General features: G+C 42.3%; 1 protein-coding gene across 3 annotated transcripts in view; it reads right to left on the bottom strand.

Moving 5' to 3' along the window:
- Positions 1-12,243, bottom strand: part of RAPGEF4 (Rap guanine nucleotide exchange factor 4) — a 304,043-nt gene that overhangs the window by 120,663 nt on the left and 171,137 nt on the right. For all 3 annotated transcript variants that reach the window (XM_053596307.1, XM_053596308.1, XM_053596309.1), the window contains 2 exons: positions 6,359-6,431; positions 1,855-1,874 (listed from right to left, as the gene is read on the bottom strand). In XM_053596307.1, the coding sequence (XP_053452282.1) occupies positions 1,855-1,874; positions 6,359-6,431 (93 nt within the window). The remainder of the gene's footprint in view (positions 1-1,854; positions 1,875-6,358; positions 6,432-12,243) is intronic.

Here is a 12,243-nt window from a genome sequence, read left to right as displayed (position 1 = left end):
AAATACGCATACACTACTGCTAACATGGGGAGACTGTCCTGGACAGTCCCCCAAAACTTTCGGAACATGTTCACAGCCCATTGTAGCTGACAAACTCGTTCTGCAAACTTCAAATTACTATTCGGTGACAAAGTGAGCTACGTGGTGACAGCTGTTGGGCCCTCTGCTTGAGCCTTGTGCCTGCCGTCCCTCTACAGGGGATCCAACATAAAGGTCTGTGAGTGCCTGAGAGGACAGAGCTTCCTTTTGAAGCCTAGAACATTTCAGCCCTCCCAGGGTGCGGACATTCTGTGTGTACCCCCACGTCACTGATAGGCCCTTGATGGGGAGTACAAGGCCCTTTTATCATCATCATTTGGCTAAGGATTTGTGTAGGATTTGTTGCGGCATAGACGATTTGGGACATCTGTGTCCAGAATGGTGTCAGAATCTAATCGCTGCTTTAGACTTCTAGAGCCTGTTGCTTTAGAATCTTTATAAGCCTGATTATTTAGAGTTTTACTCAACACACACACACACACACACACACAAATTTTTAAAAGCAAAAGATCAGTGGTAAGGTTCATTGAAGAAAGGTGCCCTAAGGCAAAAGAACAGTTATTTTTAAAAGGGTAAGACATTTTGGGGAGGTGGAAAGATAGCTAGGCAATGATATAAGGCTTGAGAAAATAATAATCACAATGATAGTCCTAACACTTACCAACTTCTGCTGTCCTTATCTCTATGCTTTCCACAGATTATCTCGTTCAATATTCTTAATTTCTTTGTAAGGCAGTCATGTCTAACATTTAAATTTTAAAGATGAGACAGTATGCTTAGGGGGATCCGGTACCTTGTGCAAGGCCCCACAGCTGGGAACTGAAATATTTTGCTGAACCAAACCAAGTAAAATGTTAGGGTGATGTTTGAAGTGACATTGCTAGGTCTTGAACCCAAATTTGTAAGGGACCAGGCAATGAGCTAGAATCTGCAAATAGCCCTTTAAAACCAACATTATGAAAAGAGGAAGACTGAAAGAAAGCTAGGGCCAGGTCTCTGAAAAGAGATACAGAAATAAGCTAAATTTAATTCAGACAGTGTATCTTCCCACAGACACAGGATCCAAAATAAAGAAAGGGACTGGTGACGATTCTGTAACATTGTATAATAATAACCTGGTATAATAATCAAGGAATACAGTTACAAGGTGTTACACCTGAGAGCCAGCCAAACACTGCATCAGATTAACCTTTCCACATTGCTTCCTAAATCTAGATTCTAGTCTATAGAATTGATATTATTATTTGTATACAAAAATAGGGCCCCGACTCACTACCATCCTTAGAAGCATGCTTCGCACTGTTAGTGAAAGCTTTGTCCTGAACCTTTTGCTCTTTTACAGAAAGAATACAGTTTTGCAGAAACAATTATAGTAGTTCATTATTTTCAAAATGGTGACTTTAGGGCACTTGTATATAATTAGGTGAATTCATCAACAGGCCTTGAATTTTATAGTTTGCACTCCTATTAAGGAAAATCAACAAGTTTTCTGTATGTTATTAGGCTAATCATTTGTTCTATTCCGTGTATGCACCATGGGAAAAAGAAAACACTTAGCAATTGTACCATCTGCCCCTAGAATAACCTTTCTTCAAACTAGTTAATATTGCAGACATGTGATGACCATGTCAGTGCGATCAACCTTCTCCCCTTTATATTTCAAAGTGACTCACCAACGATGCCAGAATGAGATTAGAAAAATGTTTATTGCTCTGTTGAATGTGGATCAAGAGCTCTCTTTGCTGGCAGGGTGCCACAATTATTTTTTACCTTAAGATAGTTTTTAGAAGTTAGGCAGAGAGAGTGGCTACTCACGTTTTCCTTGTCAGGAATCCCTAAAGGAGGAAAAAGAAACAAAGAGAGGCCATGAATAATACAATTAACCTGTAAAGTGGAACCAAAATCCTTTGCTGAACCAAACCAAGTCAAATTTTAGTGTTCTGATTTGTGTTTCCATAAAAACTTACATAATGCTGCTTAGAAATATAAAACAAAACTTACATAATTTGGCTAAAATAAATCAATGAATCAGGAGCAGGGCTATGTGCCCAGACAACAAAACCCACCAGGCTTATTCTGCTTATCTGCCACAGGCTTTACCTTCCCAGGGGTGAAAACCCATCACTGGCTCGTTCACACCGCGTCAGGAACCAATTCACTGACTCAGGCACCAGGACCCTTAGCATTTTGAACAGACACATTAACTCTTAAGTTTAACATGCTGTACTTTTACATAGCAAACCACTTCACACTGCTCCAGTGATATGAACGTCAAGGAACACACAGAAGCCAGCAGAAAACAGCTCCCACTGTGAGCAAAGCAAACTCCTCTGGCCTCAAGTTAGGTCTGGGCATGGCAGTGGCTGTTTCTGGGGAATCTCAGTTTTCTTAGCTAAAAAGGTAATTACTCTCCATTGCTCATTTGTTCACTCATTGGCAAACCTTTTCTGAGTATCCACTATGGTCAGCCCCATTTCGTTTCACTTCCTTTGCATTGCTCCCCTGACAGCATGGTAAGGGTGATCACACTGGAAGGCTCCCAGCCAAGCAGGGAGTTGTGCCCCCAGCACAGCAGACACAGTGGCTTTACATTGAAGAGACAGAAGAACAGGTGGTTTCTATGTGCAGCTTGCACTTTGCTTTCAATCAGTGGGGTAGCATGAGGTGTTTTGCAATGTGAAAATACACTACATCCAAATTCTGAGTAAATGGGGCTTTCTGATTAGCCAGGGGCCACATAGGATTGACAATATTAGTATTAACAGAACCGAGTGCCCATCCTAATTGTCAGCAGCACAGTATGCAGGAGGGGTAAGGATGGAAAAGTCTAGTGGGAAACAAGCTTTGGTCCCCAACTGAGACAGCACCAGGGTATAAAAGCTCAGTTGGGAAGCAGGGCACGGAGCTGTCCTCTGAAGCAGTATTAATAGCCATCTTTGCCATCACTTCCCTGATCTGTCAGGAGAAGGAAGGACGGCCTCAGGTCAGTGCTCTGAAACTCATCTTGAATCCATCCATCCATCTATCCACCCATCTGTCCCTCCAACAGCCATCTGAAAGAACTAGAGTTGACAGCATGAGACGCTGGGACGGGACAGAAGCTGGGAGGGTCAGTGAGATAAATACGCAATTGTCCAAGTCACCATATATCTGAGGGGCTAGAAATTAGAGTATCTGTAGAGAAATAATAACAGAAGAGTGATTTGAGGCCATGCAGGAATTTCACACTTGGGCTAAGGCATTAATAGTCTTGGAATTTCACCTTCCATGGCAGGCAATGGACAATCATAAAAAGTTCTGAACAACAGGAGAAGGGGAAGGAAACTATTCAAAACTAAAGATATACTCTGGGAGGCCCAGGCCAGTGGACTGCCTGAGCTTAGGAGTTGGAGACCAGCCTGAGCAAGAGCGAGACCCCATCTCTAAAAAAACAGCTGGGCACTGTGGTGGACGCCTATAGTCCCAGCTATTTGGGAGGCTAAGGCAAGAGGATCACGTGAGCCCAAGAGTTTGAGATTGCAGTGAGCTGTGATACCATGCACTCTACTGATGGTAACAAATTGAGACTCTGTCTCAAAAAAAGGAAAAAAAAAAAAAAACAACCTTTAAGACACAAACATCAGGTGCAATGGCCCTTGGGTGCCAGTTTGGGCAATCAGTGACAATGACATCCAGCTGGGGAAGCCTGAATATGGACTAAGTGGAGGATGTTACTAAGGAGACCATGGCAGTCATTAGGGTGTGACAGTGGTGCTGAGGTTATACATGGGAAAGTTTTTATTTTCAAAGGCACCTGCTGGCTGGGCATGGGGGCTCACGCCTATAATCCTAGCACTTTAGGAGGCTGAGGTGGGAGGATTACTTGAGTCCAGGAGTTTGAGGTTGCAGTGAGCTATACAGATTGCCATGGCACTCTAGCCTGGGTCTATCTCACCAAAAAAATAAAACAAAATGAAACAAAAAAACCCCGCATAAGTATTTGAGGTGAAATGTATGTATGTGACTAGAAGAAGGAGATAATGATAAAATGCTATTAAACTACATATTAATTTATTAATAAAAATACATCATATTTAAGCATTAAAATATTAATGAAATTGAAGTGAGAAAAATAGAGGAGTTAATGATGTACCAATCTTTCTACTTCCCATATGTTTGAAGTTTCTCATTATAAAAAGTGAAAAAAAAAAAAATGCCGTGGCAATTAGGTGTAGGTAGACCCAGGGTGAGACAGTGAAGGTTCAGAGCCAGCTGAGTCATCTCTGCCCTCCCCAGGGGGACAGGCTGGGCGTGCTGCAAAGTAGTGGGGGTGGGACACGTGGCTGGCGTCAGGGGTGGGGCTGAGGGGGGAGGCATCCGTGCTGCTTGCAGTTTAGAGCTTGTGTAGAAGAAAGACACGGTTGTTGGAACAGACTGTCAGGAGGAAGGCGTGGGTTTGAGGGAGTCGCTATACTTTCCCTTACCGACACTTTGAGGTTGAGGGGGCAGCAGGCCACATAGGCAGAGACCCAGCGATTAGGCTGCCCCTTGGAGGAACCAAACAGAGGTTATGGGCTTGCAAAGTATATGTATCAATTGTAGGAAAGGAAGTAAAACATGGAGAAGAGAAAAACAGCCATGGCTACACTCTTAGGAAATATTTAAACTTTTCAGGGAGAGAAGGAAGTACATAAGAAAGAGTCAAAAGAGTCAAAAATGCAATGGCCGGAGAGATGTGAGAAGCCCAGCAAGGTCAGGGGAGCCCTGGGCGCTGTGGGAGGAGGGAGTCTGACCATGGACGGTTTATTGAAGGCAGAAAGGATGGAGAATGGGAAGGACCGGGTCTTCCTCAGTGACTGAGGGTAATAAGCTCCCAACACCATCTGGGAGCTTAGTATATGACCAACACCCCTTTTGACACGCTTTGATTCATCTAATCCTCACAGCAGTCCTGCAAGGAAGTCGAGGCACAGAGAGATTAAATGCTTGCCTGAGGTCACACAGCTAGAAGACAGCACAGTTAGGATTGCAACTCAGGTCTTCTAACTAGCCAGTCATCCCAAGCTCAGCCCAGACAGGAAACAAAACCAAGAACAGGGGTGGAAAGGAAAGAAGGCTGTGTCCCTCCCAGGCCCCCACTCTGAAGGGGAAAGGAGGCTGAGGCTGCACAGACAATGTGAAATAGGGAAGGAAAGTGAGGGTCAAGCAGGGAGAAAGATGAGCCACGGAGTGACAAATCTGAAAGGGAGAGTGGGAACTCTAGGAGACCAGAAGAGGATTTGAAGGGTGGCTGTGTCTCCGAAGATGTGTGGCCTGATGGCGCTGCCTGCTGTATCACTGCGTCTGCTGGCTGAGGCGCCACAGCTCTGAAGACCCCTTGTTGCACATATACACACACAAGCACTTAGCAAGGAGACTCACAGATGCACGAGTGACGCCAGCAATGCTAACATGGCTGGTCTCCTATCAAAAGCCTGGATTCTTTGAATGAAAAATTTTTTTTCCATTAAGCAGGCCCAGGCCGGGTTCAAACCTGCCATTCCTACTGCACCGGGCCAGCACTCTAACCACTGAGCTACAGGTACCCAGCTGAAATGAATGAGTTTGATATCTACTATCTATAACATGCCATTTTTTCTGCAGTTTTTTTTTTTTGGCCGGGGCTGGGTTTGAACCCACCACCTCCGGCATATGGGGCCGGCGCCCTACAGTCCTTTGAGCCAGAGGCGCCGCCCAACATGCTGTTTTGATATACACATTCCAACTGAAATTACTACAGCTAAGCAAATTAATCTATCAGTCACCTTCTAGTCACCTCTGTGTGTGTGTGTGTGTGGTGTGTGGTAAAAGCACCTAAAACCTACAAAGGCCTGGAATTTGAAGAGGCCATGACTTAAGGAGATTAAATAAATGACCCACACTGTTTCTCTCCTCAGTCAAAATATGCAAATCAATATACGCAAGAGGTAGGGCTCTCAGGTATCGAGATGTGACTGAAACAAAATCCCTTCATGAATCCCATTTTTAAAAGGGCACAAAAACACAGAAACTGGATTCCACTATAAGTTTAAGCTATTCGGAGAAAGGATTCTGAGCGTGTGGAGGGCCCTGCTGGCACCAGAGCACACCTCCCTTCATCAGCTAAGACCACAAAATAATATCACATTAACCATTCTTTAAAAAAGCCTCAAGTGTGCTGGCAGGTTTGTTTATCCACAAAAGAGTCTGGAGACGTACTCCATCAAGCTGGTGTAGGACATATATATATATATTTTGTCACATGAAAACACACACCACGCAACAAATTTTTAGATACAAAATGTTCACATTTTCCACTTACTGTCATTGTTAGAGCCTGTTTCCATAACACCATAAGGAGGAGCCAGAAGTCCTGCCATGTACTGTCGATATTTCTGAAAGACAAGATTGCAAACTCAACACACAGATATTTACTCACTTCAAGCATCCATTTATTTACATGTTAAAAAGCAGAAATGCTGGGTGTCAGGAAGCATCTGAGCCTTGTATTTATAGAGCCCTGAAACGTGCAGTCTGGGGTCTCTGGTGTAAAATAAAGATGTGTGTTCTAAAGACGTCTTCCTGAGAAAGCCTGAATGTGCTCCCCAGCCCACCTGGGGCAGGGGGTCTCTCCCAGCCTGCTCGTTTATATGTTTGCAGCTGACTGAATTGGGCAGGCTTTTCACCCTCCTCCACCCCTGCTCCCCTCTCCACCCCTGCAAACACATGCTCAGCTTTTTGTAGAGGGAAGAAAAACGGCACTTGGTTTCTATTGATGCAGATACAAATACATGTGCTGGCTTCTTAATAGGTGAATGGCACTGAATCAGCTTCTTTCAACTCAAAAAGAAATGAATCTTGAGAAAAATGTCCGATATGAAAGAAGCTGATTCACCACTATTTACCTACTTCCTTTTTACACTGTACACCTGCCAGCTAGGGTGACCTCCAAAGAATTTTTGGTGTGTGTCAAATAAAGTGAATCAGCTTAATTTAGAACTATTTGGATTCCCCTGAATTGTAGTTCCCTGACTTTGGGTCCAGGCATGCTCTAAAACCTGGGGCTTACCCCTGGACATTAGCCCCAGGAGTCTGCCATGTGGGAGGAAGATGGCTTGGGGAGCACAAAGCAATCTAGAGCAAGGGCTAGAAAGGAGAGACATTTACAGAATGGAAAGTGAGCATTAGCCACCCTCTCCTCTCAGGTAATAAATACAGCCTCTTCCCCTTTCAGAAAGGAAGCTGGGCAATTTTATTTATTGCATGATGTCATGTATATTTATGGCCTATAATTATGATGACACACAAATGTTAAACAGCTTCAAAAGCATCAACATTCCATAGTGTGCTTGTGGGTTACATAAATGTCAGTTGAAAAGACTTTGTGTGTAGCAATGGGCAGCTGGCAACATGCAGTATTCGGGCAACCATCTGGCCCATTTGGTAGATTTGAATGGCGGTTGTAAAGTGACATTGATGCTTTTTCAAAAGAGCCTTCTTCTAGTCAAGATATGACTAGCTTTTAAAAAAAAAAAATTTTTGTTTCTTCTCATTCTAAGGCAACTCTACTAACACCTGCAAGCAAGCATTAAAACCGTGATCCTCTCTGCCTCTGAGCTAATCACTCAAACATACCCATAGGACCACCCTGTGTTCCTGCCATCTCTTTTGATAATTTCCCAATTCTGATTCTTTTCTTCCATATGACACCATCTACTCTTCTTTTTCATGAGAGAACATTCATTAAGCACATTTCTGGGCATCATAAGATTCTGGACTGTAAATAAAACAAGCTCAGAGACTGCAGATGAGGACTAAGGATGTTCTAAGGATCTTCTTATAGCCTTTTGAGTTATTCTTCTTATCATTAGCAGCTCCCTAACAGGCTCCCAAAAGAAATCATTCATGTCAAAGGGGCCGTTTTACTTTGCTTAGAAATCTTGTCTTGAATGTGACTAATGTCCTTTGTGTCTGGCACCTCAATGTCAATCCCCATGAACTCCATATAAGCACCTTCCTGTCCCCGGATGAATGGGATTTCACACCTTCAAACTTTATAGCTCCTAGTCAGTTGCTCTTTCAAAGAGCACATCATCAGGGCCAAAGCTCATGAAAACACAGAACAGAGTAGCCTTTTGGGAAGGAGGGTACAGGCTGGTCTAGAGGACATGCTGCGTTGAGCACCTGCTAAGCACTGGACTCATTGCAGAGAACAAGCAAACAGGCTCCCTGCACTTGAGAAGTATCTATTTTCTGTATCACAGGGCACTATGTCTTACATATAATATGAACTTAATGCTTATTTGTTGAACTTCTGAATTTTTCTAGAAAATTCCAAACAGATATCAAAATACAACAATTATAACTCAATAATTATTAACTCATGACCAATATTGTATCATCTAAACATCCATCTACTTATTCATTCCAGAATTATTTTGAAGAAAATCCCAGATACCGTATCATTTAATCCATAAATATTTAATCCAAAAGATAAGGACTCTTTTTTTAAACAAAACCACAATACCATTATCACAGCCAAAAAAATGTAACAACTCCATAGTATCCAGTTGATGTTCAAACTTCCAAATAGTTTCATTCATGTCATTGTTGAATTGAAATTAAAAATAGTTTATTTAATAAAACATTGGTTCTAGTATAATACCTTTTGGTACAGGGGAGATTACAAAGACCCCTAAAAAGCCAACCTTTTAAAATTAATAGAGGGTTCTCCATACTTCCTTCCAAAGAGGTTGCATTAGTTTGCAGTCCCTCCAGCAGTGTAACAGTGTTCCCTTCTCTCCACATCCACGCCAGCATCTGCAGTTTTGAGACCTTGTGATGTGGGCCCTTCTCACTGGGGTTAGATGACACCTCAGGGTGGTTTTGATTTGCATTTCTCTAATAATTAGGGACAATGAGCATTTTTTGAACTCAAGCTAGACCTCCCATTTGATCCTGCCACCCATTGCTGGGTATATACCCAGAAGGAAAAAAAAGTCCTTTTACCACAGCGACACTAGCAGTGGACTGTTTATTGCAGCTCAATTTACAACCGCCAAAAGGTGGAAACAGCCTAAATGCCCACCAACCCAGGAATGGATTAACAAGCTGTGGTGTATGTACAGCATGGAATACTGTTCAGCCACTAAAAAAAGATGGAGACTTTACATCTTTTGTATTAACCTGGATGGAAGTGGAAGACATTATTCTTAGTAAAGCATCACAAGAATGGAGAAACCAGAAACCTATGTACTCTATTCTGGTATGAGGACAATTAAGGTCCTAGTACATGATGGAGGGTGGAGGACGAGGAGTGCTGAGAAAGGGCAGGAACGAGGGGGTCAGGGGACAAGGGGTGTGGCCTACCTTTTGGGGGTGGGGCACAGTTATAAGAGGGTCCTTTTCTAAAAAAAGCAATTAATGTAACCTTGTTCTGTGTACCCTCAATGAATTCTCAACAATAAAAATATAAATAAACAAATAAAATGAATAGAGGACTTTTTAATAAACACTCACTAAACTTGGGAGCTTGATCTTTTACATAGCACTGCAGAGGACCCTATAATAGGATAGTAAGAGCGAATTAGAATAAAACCTATATCCAAAAAATGAGATTCTTAAATTATTTGTATATTGCTTGATCTTTGGGCAGCATTTCATCTTCCAAGCATAAGTTTAAAACACACCCTATAAAAGGAAATCTCATATAAAAAGATGCTGAACTCCATTAATAACAGAAAGGCATATTAGAAAACTACAGTACAATATCATTTTTTATCTGACAAAATTTGGCAAAGTTTCAACAAGTTTGCTAATATGCTGCTGCTAAGAATGGAGAAAACCGATTTTCTCATAAACACGTACTGCTTACGGGAGTACAAAATGATATCACCTCACTGGAAGGCCATTTGGATCTAACTAATTTTAATGCATATTTCCTTCAACTGAGCTAGCAGCCTGCCTTTGAGAACAGACGTAGAGCTTCCCAAAATACCTAAATACATAAGCAAGCACATGAACCTGCCAGTGACAGCAAACCTAACAACAACAACAAACAGGAAATAACCCGAATATTCATCAGCAGAGAACACTGAGTTTCTGCCTGGTGAGTAAATTATGGTGAGTTATTTCTTGATAAATAGAAGATGTTGGAATAGTATGCCTCCATGCACAAGAATGAAGCAGCACTACCCATACAGACATGAAATAATCTCCACAATGTATTTTTAAATTAAAAAAAAAAAAAGTACCAGGGGGTTCAAAACCAGCCTGGGGCGGGGGGAGGGAAGCAAACCACATAATGATATATGTAGTATGCCAGCATTTTGTGGAGATAAAAAAATAGATGTTCGTGTGTGTGAATATACATTTGTATATGCAGATTTGTAAATGCACAGACTGTCTCTGGATAGATACACAAAAATGTAATAATAAGAATTGCCTCTGGAAAAGAGATCTGGTGGCTGATCGTCAAGTGGGAGGGAGATTTAGTTCTCAGTGTTCATCCTTTAGAACTTTTTTTTTTTCTTTTTTTTGACACAGAGTCTCATTACGTCGCCCTCGGTGGAGTGCCATAGTGTCACAGTTCACAGCAATCTCAAACTCTTGGGCTTAAGAGATTTTCTTGCCTCAGCCTCCCAAGTAGCTGGGACTACAGGCACCCGCCACAATGCCCGGCTATTTTTTTGTTGCAGTTGTCATTGTTGTTTAGCAGGCCCCGGGCGGGCTCGAACCACCCAGCCTCCCTGTATGTGGCTGGAGTCTTACTCACTGAGCTATGGGCGCTGAGCCTAGAACGTTTGACTTTTGTACCTTGGATTCCAGAACAGCTAATGTCCCTCTCTATTTTACATGTATTATTGAACTTCTGTGCTGGATTTCATTTGAAGAAAGGATTCCGCTACTACAAAACAGCAAGCGAACAAAACAAAACGAAAACCACACAAACGGTACAAATAAAAAAAAGATCAAAAAATTTAAAAGAAAGAGTCCAGGAATTAAGAAAAATAAAAGACCATATATGAGTGCTCTGGTCAACCACCCCAGCTGAGCCCAGCCTTTGAGTCATCCCAGACCAGCAGCCAACATGCGAATGAGGAAGCCTTCAGGTGATTCCAGCCCCCGACCAGCAAGTCACCTCCAGCCGATCAAGTCACCTTGGCCTTTCAAGTATTCCCAGAGGCGGCTCCAGATATCATGAAGCAAAGACAAGTTTCCCACTGTATCCTGTTCAGTTTCTGCCCTCACCCATCAGATGTGTGGGTACAACAAAGTGGTGGCCAGTATGTGGCACTGAGTTTGGCACAGTTTGTTATACAGCAATAGACAACTACAGCAGAACTTGGTGTCTCAAGGTGAGTTGGTATTATAACAAAACCTAAACTGTGCAGCAGTAATTTCAGAATTGGAAAGTAGAAGGCAGCCTGACAGGGCTGAAGGAGGCTTGATGAAGGCTGGAGAAGAAGATTGAAGGAAGGGCTAATGGAAAATAGAGGGCCTAGACCGTGTTCTGCACTGGTGGAAAGTTTAGCAAAACTAACGCCTGTAGGAATGTGGAAAATGGAAAATGTACCCAATGAACCAGTGGATCTGGCAAAAGAGATTTCCAGGCAGAATGCCAAGTGTCAACTGTTTTCTTGGAGCTGTATATTTTAAGGTGTGGATACAGATAAGCTAACAAAGGAATCAGTTAGTTTGCAATCAGAATTGGGAGTAAAGATAAATTAGACTCCAGGACTTGCAAACTTCAGAAATAAAGCCATTTTTCATCTCCAACCTCTCCCAGCAAGAGATTTTCAAAGTAAGAAAGAACCTTGTGACAAAGATCAAACACAGGGACTGGCCGAGAAATGAAGCCTCAGAGTAAAGAAGCCAACGGTGTCACTGTAAAACCCTCTTTTAAGACTTTAGAAAGGTGTAAGGTGGGGCTTCATAGATAGACAAGAGACTTCTAAAAAAGTCTTAAGGATATTCTATCACAGTAACTTCAAAAGGCATTCAAAGCAGAGAAACTTGTGGGTGATAAATTGATACATAAGAAACCCACCAAGGTTTTAAACACACTACACTATCTTCTACCAAAAGAGAAAGAAACGGAACATATGAAAACCATCCTTTGGATCTCTTAAGTTTCTTTAGCAGGAACCAGTCTGAGGACACTAATCAGTTGCAACACAGGCTACATTTTATGGGAAGGGGACATGG

Source organism: Nycticebus coucang, chromosome 7 (assembly GCF_027406575.1).
Source record: "Nycticebus coucang isolate mNycCou1 chromosome 7, mNycCou1.pri, whole genome shotgun sequence".
Lineage (NCBI taxonomy): Eukaryota > Metazoa > Chordata > Mammalia > Primates > Lorisidae > Nycticebus > Nycticebus coucang.
The sequence above is the reverse complement of the archived record's forward strand: the minus strand, read 5'-3'. Positions and strand labels throughout refer to the sequence as shown.